Consider the following 16,351-nt stretch of genomic DNA (forward strand, 5'->3'; position numbering starts at 1 on the left):
ATGATTGGCTAATTAGGTCGAAACGACGCGAAAGTAGCCATCATGGATTAGCCAATCAGAATGTCGTAACGTGAGAGAGGCGGGGTTTGGCGAAAACGAAGCTAAGCTATCGAGAACAAAAAGAAAAGAGAGAAACTTTGTATTTTGACGATATTTTACACTTTTAATACGATGTAAACGTTCGGAGCCGTAAAACACACCAACAGGTAATTAAAGCGTTATGGGGACGAGATCGAGCCGGTTACAGGAGTCTGTGTGCGGGCCGCTGCAGAAAGACGGCGGCGTGAAGCGAGAGTCTCTCCGGCGGCTCCGCAGCTCCAGGCCCAGCAGCCTCGCGCTCGATTTCTCCTCCAGCTTCGACCGGGACTCGGAGGCGAACCAGAGCCGCAGTGAAGAAGGCAGCGACTCGGACACCGGCCGTCGCGTCTCCCCGTCGGACGGCGATAACGGAACCGTCCGCAGTGTGGAGCCGGAGGTCGATAACGATGAGGAAACTCCCGGAAGCCCAGAAGGTTTCTCCCCAGAGGAAACAGCGGCGCTCCGGGCCTCAGCTGAGCGACCGGCCGCTACACGGAGACACTCCTCCGCCCGGAGCAGCGCCGCCAGATCGGCCAGGGTTCGGACCGTTAGACCGGTTTCAGAAGCGTGGGTCGGACTGTACCGAGTCAGACACAGCAGTATGTTCACCATTATTATTATTATTATTATTATTATTATTATTGTTAGCATCACGTGATACCTGTCATCTGCTCCATCCAGGACTTTATAATTATAACTAAATGACTATCTATAACACGATGTTATTATAACATGTTCATGTTACACTTTAAATCACAACGTTACAATATTCTTTACAGTGTGAACATTAACACCGTTTCATTGTTGTTACTAATCTCATAAAAATGTGGAAATATTAAACAGCCGTTAAAACAGGAAGTGATTTAGATCTAAAGATTTCACAAGGGCTACAGGATGTTTTTACAAATGACACATTACCCAGAAGCACAGTATATGTCTGTCTGTCTGTCTGTTCCCTGTGTGTGTGTCTGTCTGTTCCCTGTGTGTGTGTGTCTGTCTGTTCCCTGTGTGTGTGTGTCTGTCTGTTCCCTGTGTGTGTGTCTGTCTGTTCCCTGTGTGTGTGTGTCTGTCTGTTCCCTGTGTGTGTGTCTGTCTGTTCCCTGTGTGTGTGTCTGTCTGTTCCCTGTGTGTGTGTGTCTGTCTGTTCCCTGTGTGTGTGTGTCTGTCTGTTCCCTGTGTGTGTGTGTCTGTCTGTTCCCTGTGTGTGTGTGTCTGTCTGTTCCCTGTGTGTGTGTCTGTCTGTTCCCTGTGTGTGTGTGTCTGTCTGTTCCCTGTGTGTGTGTGTCTGTCTGTTCCCTGTGTGTGTGTGTCTGTCTGTTCCCTGTGTGTGTGTGTCTGTCTGTTCCCTGTGTGTGTGTGTCTGTCTGTTCCTTGTGTGTGTGTGTCTGTCTGTTCCTTGTGTGTGTGTGTCTGTCTGTTCCCTGTGTGTGTGTGTCTGTCTGTTCCCTGTGTGTGTGTGTGTGTGTGTGTGTCTGTTCCCTGTGTGTGTGTCTGTTCCCTGTGTGTGTGTCTGTTCCCTGTGTGTGTGTCTGTTCCCTGTGTGTGTGTCTGTTCCCTGTGTGTGTGTCTGTTCCCTGTGTGTGTGTCTGTTCCCTGTGTGTGTGTCTGTTCCCTGTGTGTGTGTCTGTTCCCTGTGTGTGTGTCTGTTCCCTGTGTGTGTGTGTGTGTGTGTCTGTTCCCTGTGTGTGTGTGTGTGTCTGTTCCCTGTGTGTGTGTGTGTGTCTGTTCCCGGTGTGTGTGTGTGTGTGTCTGTTCCCGGTGTGTGTGTGTCTGTCTGTTCCCGGTGTGTGTGTGTGTGTCTGTCTGTTCCCTGTGTGTGTGTGTGTGTGTCTGTCTGTCTGTTCCCTGTGTGTGTGTGTGTGTGTGTCTTTCTGTCTGTTCCCTGTGTGTGTGTGTCTGTCTGTTCCCTGTGTGTGTGTGTGTGTCTGTCTGTCTGTTCCCTGTGTGTGTGTGTGTGTCTGTCTGTTCCCTGTGTGTGTGTGTGTGTCTGTCTGTCTGTCTGTCTGTCTGTCTGCTCCCTGTGTGTGTGTGTGTGTGTGTGTCTGTCTGTCTGTCTGCTCCCTGTGTGTGTGTGTCTGTCTGTTCCCTGTGTGTGTGTGTCTGTCTGTTCCCTGTGTGTGTGTGTCTGTCTGTTCCCTGTGTGTGTGTGTCTGTCTGTTCCCTGTGTGTGTGTGTCTGTCTGTTCCCTGTGTGTGTGTGTCTGTCTGTTCCTTGTGTGTGTGTGTCTGTCTGTTCCTTGTGTGTGTGTGTCTGTCTGTTCCCTGTGTGTGTGTTTCTGTCTGTTCCCTGTGTGTGTGTGTGTGTGTGTGTGTCTGTTCCCTGTGTGTGTGTCTGTTCCCTGTGTGTGTGTCTGTTCCCTGTGTGTGTGTCTGTTCCCTGTGTGTGTGTCTGTTCCCTGTGTGTGTGTCTGTTCCCTGTGTGTGTGTCTGTTCCCTGTGTGTGTGTGTGTGTGTGTGTGTGTGTCTGTTCCCTGTGTGTGTGTGTGTGTCTGTTCCCGGTGTGTGTGTGTGTGTGTCTGTTCCCGGTGTGTGTGTGTCTGTCTGTTCCCGGTGTGTGTGTGTGTGTCTGTCTGTTCCCGGTGTGTGTGTGTGTCTCTGTGTGTGTGTGTCTGTCCCCTGTGTGTGTGTGTGTGTGTGTCTGTCTGTATGTTCCCTGTGTGTGTGTGTCTATCTGTTCCCTGTGTGTGTGTGTCTGTCTGTCTGTCTGTTCCCTGTGTGTGTGTGTGTGTCTGTCTGTTCCCTGTGTGTGTGTGTGTGTCTGTCTGTCTGTCTGTCTGTCTGTCTGCTCCCTGTGTGTGTGTGTGTGTGTCTGTCTGTCTGTCTGTCTGCTCCCTGTGTGTGTGTGTGTGTGTGTCTGTCTGTTCCCTGTGTGTGTGTCTGTCTGTTCCCTGTGTGTGTGTCTGTCTGTTCCCTGTGTGTGTGTCTGTCTGTTCCCTGTGTGTGTGTGTCTGTCTGTTCCCTGTGTGTGTGTGTCTGTCTGTTCCCTGTGTGTGTGTCTGTCTGTTCCCTGTGTGTGTGTGTCTGTCTGTTCCCTGTGTGTGTGTGTCTGTCTGTTCCCTGTGTGTGTGTCTGTCTGTTCCCTGTGTGTGTGTCTGTCTGTTCCCTGTGTGTGTGTGTCTGTCTGTTCCCTGTGTGTGTGTGTCTGTCTGTTCCCTGTGTGTGTGTGTCTGTCTGTTCCCTGTGTGTGTGTGTGTGTCTGTTCCCTGTGTGTGTGTGTGTGTCTGTTCCCTGTGTGTGTGTGTGTGTCTGTTCCCTGTGTGTGTGTGTGTGTGTCTGTTCCCTGTGTGTGTGTGTGTGTGTCTGTTCCCTGTGTGTGTGTGTGTGTCTGTTCCCTGTGTGTGTGTGTGTGTGTCTGTTCCCTGTGTGTGTGTGTGTGTGTGTGTCTGTTCCCTGTGTGTGTGTGTGTGTGTGTCTGTTCCCTGTGTGTGTGTGTGTGTGTGTCTGTTCCGTGTGTGTGTGTGTGTGTCTGTTCCCTGTGTGTGTGTGTGTGTCTGTTCCCTGTGTGTGTGTGTGTGTCTGTTCCCTGTGTGTGTGTGTGTGTCTGTTCCCTGTGTGTGTGTGTGTGTCTGTTCCCTGTGTGTGTGTGTGTGTCTGTTCCCTGTGTGTGTGTGTGTCTGTTCCCTGTGTGTGTGTCTGTTCCCTGTGTGTGTGTGTGTGTGTGTGTGTGTGTGTCTGTTCCCTGTGTGTGTGTGTGTGTGTGTGTGTCTGTTCCCTGTGTGTGTGTGTGTGTGTGTGTGTGTGTCTGTTCCCTGTGTGTGTGTGTGTGTGTGTTTCTGTCTGTTCCCTGTGTGTGTCTGTTCCCTGTGTGTGTCTGTGTCTGTGTGTGTGTGTGTCTGTTCCCTGTGTGTGTGTGTGTGTGTGTGTGTGTCTGTCTGTCTGTTCCCTGTGTGTGTGTGTCTGTCTGTTCCCTGTGTGTGTGTGTGTGTGTGTGTGTGTGTCTTTCTGTCTGTTCCCTGTGTGTGTGTGTGTCTTTCTGTCTGTTCCCTGTGTGTGTGTGTGTGTCTGTCTGTTCCCTGTGTGTGTGTGTGTGTGTCTTTCTGTCTGTTCCCTGTGTGTGTGTGTGTGTGTGTGTGTCTGTTCCCTGTGTGTGTGTGTGTGTGTGTGTGTGTGTCTGTTCCCTGTGTGTGTGTGTGTCTGTCTGTCTGTTCCCTGTGTGTGTGTGTGTGTGTGTGTGTGTGTGTGTCTGTCTGTCTGTCTGTTCCCTGTGTGTGTCTGTCTGTCTGTCTGTCTGTTCCCTGTGTGTGTGTGTGTGTCTTTCTGTCTGTTCCCTGTGTGTGTGTGTGTGTGTGTGTCTGTCTTTCTGTCTGTTCCCTGTGTGTGTCTGTCTGTCTGTCTGTCTGTCTGTCTGTTCCCTGACTGTCTTGTCTGTCTGTTCCCTGACTGTCTTGTCTGTCTGTTCCCTGACTGTCTTGTCTGTCTGTTCCCTGACTGTCTTGTCTGTCTGTTCCCTGACTGTCTTGTCTGTCTGTTCCCTGACTGTCTTGTCTGTCTGTTCCCTGACTGTCTTGTCTGTCTGTTCCCTGACTGTCTTGTCTGTCTGTTCCCTGACTGTCTTGTCTGTCTGTTCCCTGACTGTCTTGTCTGTCTCCCTCAGCAGTGCGCTGTCCGTTCTGCACCAGGATGTTTCCCGGAGGTCATATCGAGGAGCACCTGCTCACCTGTCTCACCTCTCCACCCCTGCCTTATAACAGTAGGTTTATTTCTTATGCTGTTTCATGCACCTACATGTTTGCAATGTTTGTGTTATTATGCAGAGAAAGGGATTGTGGGTAAGAGTAAGAGCTCTTGAACTAAAAAAGCTCATATGTACAAGTCATGAAGCAAATCTTTTAGGAAAAAGCTGATTGGGTAAACAGGTGGCGAATCCAGAGTCCAGTGACACATTTAAAAAACATAATCATTAAGAAAGTGTTTGATTTCCTTTAATTGGATGAGAAGCAGGCAGATTAATTTCTCTCTCATTAAGGAGTGTTAACATTCTGATCGTGAGGAAACAACCTTGTTCCTGTCATTCTGAACTTTAACACACCACCAGGAGAAGTGTGTGTGTGCGTGCGCGCGAGCGATGTGGAACACGAACACTCGTGATTAAGAAGCTTTTCACAGTCACTGATATACAGCAGCATGTGTAACATTTAATATGGAAATAAATAAAAGTGAATAATTACATTTTATTTAATTAATGCTGAAAGCATTTCAGTTTAAACTGATTCTCAGGTACAAGTATAAACTTTCTTTTTCTTTTCCTTCCTTCACTGTTTACTCATGGCACTAAATTAAATGGTAAATTAGACAGTTACTGTAGTTTCAGCAGTAATGCGCTGTGTCCTAAAGCACAGATTATTGTATTAGTTGATGTCTGTCTTTGCTCTGTTTCCTGCAGCTGATGTTCTGAGTAAAGACAGTGGAGAGTGTTGCATCTGTCTGGAGGAGTTGCTGCAGGGAGACACCATCGCTCGCCTCGCCTGTCTCTGTGTCTACCACAAAAAGTAACCATTTTTCTCTCTCTGTTTCTCTCAACATACAGAATAGATAAAGATTACATGTAGTGTGTCCTGATCCTCTTCCTTCTGCTGTCTGTAGGTGTATTGACTCATGGAGCTCAGTGAAGCCCTGCTGCCCCGAACATCCCTTTAACTGATTGTGGTTTTCTGTCTGATTGCTCAACTCAGGTCAGTACACACTCAAACACCACATTTCCAACACCATCTAAAACATCTAACCCTTCTCTTAAACACACGTCTTGTTCTTCAGCACATTACACTAAGGAAAGTCTTTACAGTGTGGCTTTAGTGGACCACAAATTAATGCAATGAGTAATTCAGTAACGTTCTGTCATGGAAACAACAACACTGTGTTCACACAGCTGATAACTTCTGAATGGGCAAGAAAACCTCCCCTGTACGGTGGTGTGAAAGTGTTGGCACCCTTCCTTTTTTTTTTTTTTTTTTATTCATTTGCACATTTGTCACACTTTAATGTTTCAGATCATCAAACTAATTTAAATATTAGTCAAAGACAAGTAAACAACATGCAGTTTTTAAATGAAGGTTTTTATTATTAAGGGAAAACAAAACCCAAACCTATATGGCCCTGTGTGAAAAAGTATTTTCCCCTAAACCTAATAACTGGTTGGTCCGCCCTTAGCAGCAAGAACTGCAATCAAACATTTGTGATACTTGCAGTGAGAGTGCTACGGCGGAGAGTGCTACGGCGGAGGCTGTGCTGTAATTTTGGTCCACTCGTCTTTACAGAATTGTTGTAATTCAGCCACATTGGAGGGTTTTCGAGCATGAACCACCTGTTTAAGGTCCTGCCACAGCGTCTCAATAGGATTCAGGTCAGGACTTTGACTCGGCCGCTCCAAAGTCTTCATTTTGTTGTTCTTCAGCCGTTCAGAGGTGGACTTGCTGTGTGTTTTGGATCATTGTCCTGCTGCAGAACCCAAGTTCAGACCATCACACTACCACCACCATGTTTTACTGTTGGTGTGATGTTCTGTTTCTGACATGCAGTGTTACTTTTACACTAGATGTAACGGGGGACACATCTCCAAAAATTTCAACTTTTCTCTCGTCAATCCACAGAATATTTTCCCAAAGGTCTTGGGGATCATCAAGATGTTTTCTGGCAGATCTGAGACCAGCCTTTGTTCTTTTTGCTCAGCGGTGGTTTTAGTCTGTAACTCTGCCATGCAGGCCATTTATGCTCAGTCTCTTTCTTATGGTGGAGTCATGAACTCTGACCTTAACTGCAGCAAGTGAGGCCTGCAGTTCTTTGGATGATGTTGTGGGGTCTTTGGTGACATCTTGGATGAGTCATCGCTGCTCTTGGGGTAATTTTGGTCGGTTGGTGACTCCTGGGAAGGTTCACCACTGTTCCATGTTGTCCCCATGTCTGTATACCGGCTCTCACTGTGGTTCACTGGAGTCCCAAAGCTTTAGAAATGGCTTTATAACCTTCTCCAGACTGATCTCAAGTACTTTCTTTCTCATTTGTTCTTGAATGTCTTTGGATCTCGACATGATGTGTAGCTTTTGAGGATCTTTTGGTCTACTTCTCTTTATCACTCAGGTCTTATTTAAGTGATGTATTGATAGTGAACCGGTGTGGCAGTAATCAGGCATGGGTGTGGCAGTAATCAGGCATGGGTGTGGCAGGAGAACTTAAACTCAGGTGTGATAAACCACAGTTATGTTTTAACAGGGGGCAAATAGTTTGTCACACAGGGCCATATGGGTTTGTATTTTGTTTTCCCTTCATAATAAAAACTTTCATTTAAAAACTGCATGTCTTTGGCTAATATTTCAATTCGTTTGATCTGAAACATTAAAGTGTGACAAACGTGCAAAAAATATTGTCAGGAAGGGGGCCAACACTTTTTCACACCACTGTATGTAGGAAAACCCACACACACCTCTCATCCAGCTAAATATTGCACAGTGTATTGGGACAAAGCCAAGAATTTAGGATCTACAGGATTTACTGCATCTTTTATTTTTTAGCATTTTTTATTACTATTGTGTGTTTGTGTTTTAAGGACTCCATGCTGCTGCTCACTCCGTCAGTGTACTACAGTGTGAGTGGAGGACTGAAACAACACACTGCAGAAACTCTGAGAAACTAATACAATGAAATAATCCCTAAGGATGAGCTGAACTGAGTCACACTCAGAAAGGAGAAAGGAACAAGCCTGTGTGTGTCTGTGTGGGTGTGGGTGTGTTGGTTGGAGATTTCTTTTATGAACTAAAGGAGTTTATTTTATTATCTATATAATGCGACTGTGTTGCACTAGAAATGAAAACAGCCTTTCATTTTGTATAAGTGCAGTTTGAACCTTTGGTCTCGTCTTACACACTTTGGGTGCTTTAGAGTTCAGCTGACTGTGACAGCATGACTGCATCATGTGTATGGAGTGGATTTTGTGTCAGGGAGAGAGGAACAGAGTCCTCTGAATAACTCTGATGTCTTTATAACACCACTAAGACACAGGAAGTGGACACTCGCCTTCTTCCCTCACAGCCAGGTGTCTCTCACACAGAGTCCAGAGTAAATAATCCAATATGACCGTTTTAAACACATTTATTTAATGCAGAAATGCTGTTTATTGTAATATCAATAATAATAATAATTAAAGCATTAGTTAAAATCTGTGTTTTACATTAAATTACAGTCTGCCTATTTATTATTATTATTATTATTATTATAAGTCTCAGTCTGGATTTTTGCCAAAATTGTTTTTACTAAACTTTATTTCTGTAGCCTTTTTTTTTTTTGCCAAAATTAGTGTGAATTTCAGCCATTCAGGTGTGATGTCATCAGTTACTGTCCATCATCATCATCATCACTCTAGCCGATATTTCTAAGGGCTATGAGATGAATTTCCTCCTCAGCACACAGGCAGGTTGTGAGAACCAGGGTTAGTGATTTAATTTTTAAAAAAAAAGTGATAGACTGGTGATGAGGGTAATGATGTTATTAGCGTGAAATGCTGTTACATTTTAAACACCTCATAAATCTTTTTTTATATATACAAAGTGTAAAATTTTGAATTAAAATATGAATTGTCTGAATATTTACACACAAACACACCCAGTGTTTATTTATTAGTGTAAACATGTTCACCTGTTTCATTTTGTATGTCTGTAAAGATTAATGGTTTTGTATGTATTTTTACAATAAAGATGTTTAAGATTGGGACGTAGAGAGAGAGTGTGTGTGTGAGAGAGGGAGAGAGTGTGTGTGTGAGAGAGGGAGAGAGTGTGTGTGTGAGAGAGGGAGAGAGTGTGTGTGTGAGAGAGGGAGAGAGAGTGTGTGTGTGAGAGAGGGAGAGAGAGTGTGTGTGTGAGAGAGGGAGAGAGAGTGTGTGTGTGAGAGAGGGAGAGTGTGTGTGTGAGAGAGAGAGAGTGTGTGTGTGAGAGAGGGAGAGTGTGTGTGTGAGAGAGAGAGAGTGTGTGTGTGAGAGAGAGAGAGTGTGTGTGTGAGAGAGAGAGAGTGTGTGTGTGAGAGAGAGAGAGTGTGTGTGTGAGAGAGAGAGAGTGTGTGTGTGAGAGAGAGAGAGTGTGTGTGTGAGAGAGAGAGAGTGTGTGTGTGAGAGAGAGAGAGTGTGTGTGTGTGAGAGAGAGAGTGTGTGTGTGAGAGAGAGGAAGCGGGTTTTTAAATGCTTTTCAGTGTCACAATAAGGCATTTCCAGGTTTCTTATCTCAGAAAACTCGTCTTTTTTTTTTCTTCTGATTATTATTACAATTATTATTAATAATACATTAACGTTTACAATAAAAATGTTTTTTTTTTTCAAATCTATTGATTTAATTGATGTGAACCACAGCTAGTGATCTGCTAACTGGAAATAATGCTAATTAAGTAGACAAATAAAAATTAATTCATTAATAAATAAATGATTGTAAACTGTAAAAAAAAATCAAACATTATAATGTAACAGATGTGAAGAATATTGACAGAATTGAGAAAGTTCTAAACTTCAAGTGTTTCAGTCATAATGAGGAAACGGGAAAAACTTTATTGTGTCACACTGAGTGTTAAAACTCTGTAAATAACAGCAGAATGCACACACACACAAACACACACACACACTTTGATGTTTTGATCAAAGACCAAAAGTATCAAAAAACTATTTCCATATATTATATATGTATATAATGCCACAGTAAAAAAAATGAAATTAAAAAAGTGTGTGTGTGTGTGTGTGTGAGTGAGTGAGTGTGTGTGTGTGTGTTTTCAGTTCACTGGAATTTACCAGTTTACCTCACAGTGGGGTTTGCTAAATACAGTATGTAACCATAGGAAGTGCAGCAGGGAGAAAAAGCTGAGGTTTAAATCTGAAATGACAGTGTGTGTGTGTGTGTGTGTGCAAGTGTGTGAAACTGTTTCTGAGTGTGAGAAACTGAGTGTGTTTCACTGTGTGCCAGATTAACAAGGTAAGAAAGAGCTTCTTTATATATATATATATTTAGTAGGTTTGAAAAGACCTGAAAATAAACTTATAAAATAATTAAATTAATTAGAAAATAATTACATTTATAATAATTAATAAATAAATAAATAAATGATTTTATTATAATTAATTAGAAAATAATTTCGAAATATTTAAACCCTAAAAAGGTTTGGTTTGTTAAATGCTGAAGATAAGTGTATTATTTCTGGTCATTATTTAAGGTGATCTTCTAACTCGATTGTACAGTAGATCAGATTTCTGTATTAAACAGAACAGAAAGTTAAATGGCGCCTTTTCTGTCATACAGACTTTTAACCCCAATTATGACAATATATTTATTTTTTACACACACAAAGCTGATTATCACCATTATTACACGATCACAGACACACACACAGCTCATAACAGTGTCCGTGTTGTTGTTGTGTTTGAACTTGTTTATTCAAGTCCTCCAGGATCAGGGAGCTACACAGAACAACACAGAGATAAAGTCCTAGACATACAGTGTATATGTACAACCTGGTGTACACAGTGTGAGACACAAGACTACAGGACAAACACACAAAAGCAGCTGTGACCACTGGACACACTGTATATTCTACAGCACATGTGCTCGTTTTAGTGGCAGCAGTTATATGAGGTGTGATTGTAATATACAGACATATTAATATTGTGATTGTAGTCCGAATGCCTGAACACCAGAAGTCACACGCTCAGTATTAGTGTTAGGGTTCTCGCTGAGTTCAGGCTGAACAGAAGTTTATTAATGCTGTATTTGATCCTCAAATATTTGTTAATGTGTTTTTTTTTTTTTATATCTGTGTTAAGATCAGTTATTAGGAATAAATAATACAACAAGAGTTTCTGCATTTTCTCAACACAATTAATGATTGTGATGATTAAATTCTGGAATCATGTGATGTGTTAAAAACACTCTCGATGCTCTGAAATCCAGTATTTATCTGAACTATACAGAGAGACTCGGTAACCTGAAAGAATCAGAACCAGGTTTATTGGCCGAGTTTGTTGATGTTGACACACACAAGGAATTTGGTTCCAGCTGTTTGTGACTCTCAAAGTACAGACATACAGAAGATTCAGTAATAACAGACGTCTGTCTTTCAGCTTCCTGTTGGTTTCACGCTGCAGAAGGAAGGACATGGAGACGCAGCCAACATTAGAAAAGATGGAGGGAGGATCTTCATTTGCCCCACCTCCTTATCCAACTAACCCAGCCTCTATGCAGCAGCCTCCTGCCTATCTGCCCCCTCCCTACCACTATGGCTCTACGGTTTACCTCCCAGGAGCCCCGAGCACAGACTCTCCCCCTCCTGCACAGGACATTAACATTCAGGGCTCAGCAGTAGGGAATCAAGGTACGAACTCAACACTGATGACACGTTAAGTTACACACAAGAAGTCTCCTCATTTAAATTCACTTAAAAACAAACTTCATTTTAAATCAACTTCAGACACGTAACACAAACAATAACACCAAAAGTTTCTTCTATATTTCTGAATGTTGAAGGTTATTTCTTTAACAAATCTATTTATGTTCAAATTCAGTCCCACACTGGAGTAAGAAACTACAAAACTACACAGTGAAATTATTGGTCGTGTATATTTCAGTCTGTTCACCATGTTTTCCTGCCTAGAACAGAATTCTGGGATTGCAATCTCCATGGCAACGTGTTTTATAATTTTTTTCTCAAACAGGATGTGAGACTGGAACTTCATTCATCACATCTACGTTTGATGATAAAACCGTGCGAAGAGCTTTCATCAGAAAGGTGGGTATGAATGTGGAAATATCAAACCCCACCCCCTCCCCACTACCTCGCCCAGTCTTACCTGTGTGTGTTTACCTGTACAGGTGTTCAGCGTGGTCACTGTGCAGCTGTTGGTCACCTTCTCCATCGTGTGTGTGTTTACTTTCTCGAAGACAGTAAGGAAGGCTGTGCAGGCCAACATCTGGATCTACCTCAGCTCCTACATCATCTTCATGGTGGTGGCGCTGGTATTGAGCTTCTCCTCAACCCTCTCCCGTAAGCACCCATGGAACTTCATCTCCCTAGTAAGTGTGTGTGTGTGTAAAACTTAATCTTCCTTGTAAAGTGTTTTATGTGATAGTATTTTCCTAATCACAGTTAACAGATCAATGTCTCAACTTACTTTGTGTGTGTGTGTGTAGTCAGTGGTGACCCTCAGTTTGTCCTACATGGTTGGTACTGTAGCATCGTTCCATGACACAACAGCTGTGACCATTGCTATGGGATCAACACTCGTGATCTCCTTTAGCATCATCATTTTCTCTGCTCAGGTGCGCGCACACACACACATACCACCACACACATATACATACACACACATACAAACACACATACACACACACAGAAATAGTTCCTAGGTCCAATATAAAGCCTGATTCATAAGGTATGATGTGTGTGTTTCAGACACGTGTGGATTTCACAGTGTGTAACGGCATTCTGATCGTTCTGGCTGTGGATCTGCTGATGTTTGGGGTCTTCAGTACATTTTATTACTCCCACGTTCTGCAGATTGTATATGGAACTCTCGGAGCACTGATCTACTCGCTGGTGAGTCACCGATCTGAGGAAAACCAGATTTACACAAAGATTTACATCAACAGAGAATTCTATGGTGTTTTCGGTGTTAGAACAAAGTTCATGTTGTGTCTCGTCTAAAAGCCACCAATAGAAGGAAAGTAAACTGACAGGACAGCAACAATACAAACCAACAAACAAACAAACAAATAAATGTTTTAAACCATCAGATCAGGTGACATAATTGCACATATAAAAGGGGCGTGGCCTCAGGATTAATTTCAGAGAATTCTGTCTAAACCAGTAGAACATCTAAACTCCATCAGGGAGAAATAGTTTACTTTGCATCTTTTACTGACTTTATTTTTTGACATGTGACAGGAAATGACTTTAAGATGAAAATCCAGGAAGCATTTGATGATCAGAGTGTTGAAGTGAAGCATCTGTCTTACTGTGATACACTAGACTACAACCTGTCTGTCTCTCTCTCAGTTCCTGGCTATCGACTGTCAGCTGGTGATGGGGAGAGAGAAATACAGCCTGGACCCTGAGGAGTACGTCTTCGCCGCTTTAGTCATCTATCTGGACATCATAATGATCTTCCTCTACATCCTCATCATCCTCGGAGGAAGCTCTAAAAGCTGAACCCTTATGAACACATTGAATCAGCATCACCATCATTGCCTTAGTTAAATAAATAACTCACACAAACATACAGACAGTTTCAGTGTCGTATCCATGGAGATCTTTAGCAGCATCAGGTGCTGCTTCTTCTTCCAATAATTTCCCATTCATCACTGTAGAGAGATTGTGTTTATTTTGTGTAGATTTTATTTGTGTCCATCTCTCTATTAATGCTTCCTGATTACAGGGGTAAGTGTTACAGGGCTTACATTTACAGCACTTGGCAGACCCCCTTATCCAGAGTGATGAACCGAAGTGTTTTTAAGTCTCTATAAATAAAGACACTGGTTCCCATGGTTACAGACTTGATTCCATTTGTGCTTTTTATTTAATTGTAATTAGTTAATAATAAAGGTTAATCATAGGGGTTAATGATACTGATTAATATTAGAGGATAAAGTTAGGGGTTAATGATAAGGGTTATTTTAGAAATTATATTTTGAACACAGTTAAACTTGATGTTGACGTGTTGCCTTAATTTTGTGCCCTAAATAAACAGTTTATTTCCACAGCTGCTGAATCTGTAATTAAATACAAACCTTACATTACTTTAATAATAATTAAACCCTAACTGCAAACCTCCTCCTGCACTCCTGGCCAAGCCCAAAACCGTCCCCACTCCTGCCCCACCCCACACCATTCCCCACTTCTGGCCCGCCCCACTCCTGCCCCCGCCCCAAACTGTCCCCACTCCCACTCCTGCCCCGCCCCACACCGTCCCCACTCCTGCCCCGCCCAATCCGTCCCCATTCCTGCCCCACCCCAAACCCTACCCACCCCAGCTCCACATGACAGGATGGACACACACTTTCTCGGTGGTTTAACACACTAACTTTTTCAAAATAATGAACAGAGCTGTTTATAATCTGTTTATAATCTCTCTCAAACAGTTAAGATGTTTATACATATAAACTGGAGCAACTCAGCACAGGATTAATGAACTACATACTGCAACTAATAATAAACAGAACAAGATACAGATGGAACATTTTTATTTTTAAAATATCAGTTTTATTTATTCCAAAACTAAACTGAAATCTCTTCTGCTTCTGGAAAAGGGGTTTTATTTTCTGTCAGTGAAAAGTGGTGAAGATTTTACACCAGAAGAATTTTGTACATTCTCTACACACACACACTCACCACAGTGCTGAATAGTTAAACTGGATCTTCAGCAGGTATTTCATGCGTATCTGAGCAGGATTATACACCACATACTCGTTATAGAGGAGTGAGTATCCTTCACTGTGTCCCTCGCTGGTTCTCACTACAGGTCCCATTGGAACCGTCACACCGTCCCTAAGAAGCAGATGCAAAACATTATCATTAAACTGCTTAGAATAAAACTAAGATTCAAGAAAGCGTCTCAATCTGGTGTTTTATTCATAAGAACATTAGTGACCCCCTCTAATTGCCTTGGCCCAGGGTTCGATTCCCAGGCAGGAAGCTAATCTAGCCACTGAAGAGGTAAATGCCAGTGACGGCCCCAAGACCAGATAAAATGGTAGGGTTGTGTCAGGAAGAGCATCCGGTGTGAGTGCGGTCCAGGTGAACCGCTGTGGTGACCCCGAGCGGAGAGCAGCCAAAAGAACAAGATCCTGAACATTAAAGCTGCGTTCAATGCAAGTATGGGTTAGGGTTATACAGATGACACACAACTTTTTCAGCCACAGAAGCAAATACTAGCTCTCCAAATTTACTGCTGGACTTCCTAAAAGATGTCAGCATGGATGGCCTTGTCCTTTTTTACATTTTAATGAAAGTAAAACTAAAATTGTGCTATTCGGTCCAAATAGTTCACAAATGCCCCTCAATTTTAAATTCCACAAACAGGTCAATTCTGCAGATGAAAGCAGTTTTTATCAGTTAAGACTTTAATCTAAGGGTTAGGGCTTTATATAGATACCGTTGTATATGTCTGCGTCTCTTCTGGGGTAGACTACTGTAATTCCCTTTATATTGGTGTCACTTAGGTTTCTCTCCCACATCTGCAGTTGGTTATTAAAAGGAATGTGTAAATGTGGTTATATCTCCTGCATTAACTCTCTTCACTGGCTTTCAGTGCGTTTCAGTGCATTTATTAGTCCTTGAAATGTCTGGTCTCAGCTTTTCTTTCTGACCTTATGAGAAAAACATGGTCCATCAAGGTCCCTTATTTCTGCAGATAACTTGCTCTGCTGCCCTCAGAACAAAGATGAAGCATAGGAGTGATGGAGCAGTTGCTGCTCCTAAGCTCTGAAATTCATTACCATGGTCACTGATGCTGACCCCAACACTATCTGTCCTTACATCTAGCTTTAAAATGTATTTTATTCTTTGTCATTTAACAGAGTTTAGATGTGTGTTGTCTTTTCCTTTGTTGTGTTTTACTCTTTTATGTCTGTATGTACGACTTCGGTTGTGTAAAATGTGCTTTAGAAATAAACTAAAGATTATTTATTTTAATATAGTTTAGACTTTGAAACTAACAGGAGGAGACTATTGAGACTGATTAATCAGATTAACAACTGGACTTACAGTGTGGTGACATTTTTGGGGTCAGGGGCGGTCTGGCCCAGGCCTTTAATACTGTGTTTCCCTGAAGGCAGTTTGTCAGCATTATAATTTGCATCCAGAAGCTCGATACAGTTTCCCAGAGCGACCTGAGAGAACAAACACAGGTTTTAGTGTTTCTCAGGGAAAAGTCAGTAGCTGGAGATCTGCTGGAGTCACACACCTCACTCAGTAAGAGTAATCCCACGTTGTTCTTCCTACTGCAGAAACAGTAGTTAGCGCTCTTAGATGACATGTCAGCAAAATAAATCCCTTTACCGAACTACGGAGACACAAAAACCAACAAGACTGAAAAGAAACAAAACACTTCACACAATAAATTAATACCAATTCAGGAAACATTTCTGTATGATGTGGTGAAGTTCTCCACATCTTCTGGACAGAGAAGTCCTTTAACAGAAGTGACAACAGGAACTCACTCGCAAGCTTCATCATTAAAAAGTAGGTGTAATTTTTAATACTGTAGAAAAATCACTGTGGGGGACGTGGAAATTAATCAGCTTCAATGTGAAAAGACTAAA

The 16,351-nt window shown here is 42.7% G+C and overlaps 3 protein-coding genes across 6 annotated transcripts in view; 2 read left to right on the top strand and 1 right to left on the bottom strand.

Moving 5' to 3' along the window:
- zgc:66427 (uncharacterized protein LOC406256 homolog) lies at positions 1–8,774 on the top strand. Of its 2 annotated transcripts, none has more exons than XM_027153641.2 (5): positions 1–677; positions 4,675–4,767; positions 5,461–5,566; positions 5,661–5,749; positions 7,618–8,774. In XM_027153641.2, the coding sequence occupies exons 1-4, from the start codon at positions 221–223 to the stop codon at positions 5,716–5,718; spliced, it is 714 nt and encodes a 237-aa protein (XP_027009442.1). In that variant the 5' UTR covers positions 1–220; the 3' UTR covers positions 5,719–5,749; positions 7,618–8,774. The 2 variants fall into 2 exon arrangements, with proteins under 2 accessions (XP_027009442.1, XP_027009441.1); XM_027153640.2 differs by having other exon boundaries at positions 39–677; positions 4,672–4,767.
- A 1,076-nt stretch (positions 8,775–9,850) lies between these two features.
- On the top strand, positions 9,851–13,791 carry si:ch211-284o19.8 (protein lifeguard 1). Of its 2 annotated transcripts, none has more exons than XM_027153630.2 (7): positions 9,851–10,015; positions 11,158–11,408; positions 11,749–11,822; positions 11,906–12,106; positions 12,224–12,352; positions 12,486–12,629; positions 13,089–13,791. In XM_027153630.2, exons 2-7 carry the CDS (start codon positions 11,192–11,194, stop codon positions 13,239–13,241), a joined length of 918 nt encoding a protein of 305 aa, XP_027009431.1. In that variant the 5' UTR covers positions 9,851–10,015; positions 11,158–11,191; the 3' UTR covers positions 13,242–13,791. The 2 variants fall into 2 exon arrangements, with proteins under 2 accessions (XP_027009431.1, XP_027009432.1); XM_027153631.2 differs by having other exon boundaries at positions 9,879–10,015; positions 11,143–11,408.
- A 464-nt stretch (positions 13,792–14,255) lies between these two features.
- The window catches only part of parp2 (poly (ADP-ribose) polymerase 2), a 10,414-nt gene continuing 8,318 nt past the window's right edge, over positions 14,256–16,351 (bottom strand). For both annotated transcript variants that reach the window (XM_027153608.2, XM_047820428.1), the window contains 3 exons: positions 15,994–16,092; positions 15,795–15,919; positions 14,256–14,576 (listed from right to left, as the gene is read on the bottom strand). In XM_027153608.2, coding sequence (XP_027009409.2) covers positions 14,417–14,576; positions 15,795–15,919; positions 15,994–16,092 — 384 coding nt within the window. In that variant the 3' untranslated portion in view covers positions 14,256–14,416. The remainder of the gene's footprint in view (positions 14,577–15,794; positions 15,920–15,993; positions 16,093–16,351) is intronic.

This window comes from Tachysurus fulvidraco, chromosome 1 (assembly GCF_022655615.1).
Source record: "Tachysurus fulvidraco isolate hzauxx_2018 chromosome 1, HZAU_PFXX_2.0, whole genome shotgun sequence".
NCBI classification, from domain to species: Eukaryota; Metazoa; Chordata; class Actinopteri; order Siluriformes; family Bagridae; genus Tachysurus; species Tachysurus fulvidraco.

Coding starts and splice junctions, on each gene's coding strand:
- zgc:66427 (XM_027153640.2), top strand. CDS start 221: ATGGGGACGAGATCGAGCCGGTTACAGGAGTCTGTGTGCGGGCCGCTG. Junction 4,768..5,460: donor TCCACCCCTGCCTTATAACA/GTAGGTTTATTT, acceptor TGTTTCCTGCAG/CTGATGTTCTGAGTAAAGAC. Junction 5,567..5,660: donor CTCTGTGTCTACCACAAAAA/GTAACCATTTTT, acceptor TGCTGTCTGTAG/GTGTATTGACTCATGGAGCT.
- si:ch211-284o19.8 (XM_027153630.2), top strand. CDS start 11,192: ATGGAGACGCAGCCAACATTAGAAAAGATGGAGGGAGGATCTTCATTT. Junction 12,107..12,223: donor CATGGAACTTCATCTCCCTA/GTAAGTGTGTGT, acceptor GTGTGTGTGTAG/TCAGTGGTGACCCTCAGTTT. Junction 12,353..12,485: donor TCATCATTTTCTCTGCTCAG/GTGCGCGCACAC, acceptor TGTGTGTTTCAG/ACACGTGTGGATTTCACAGT.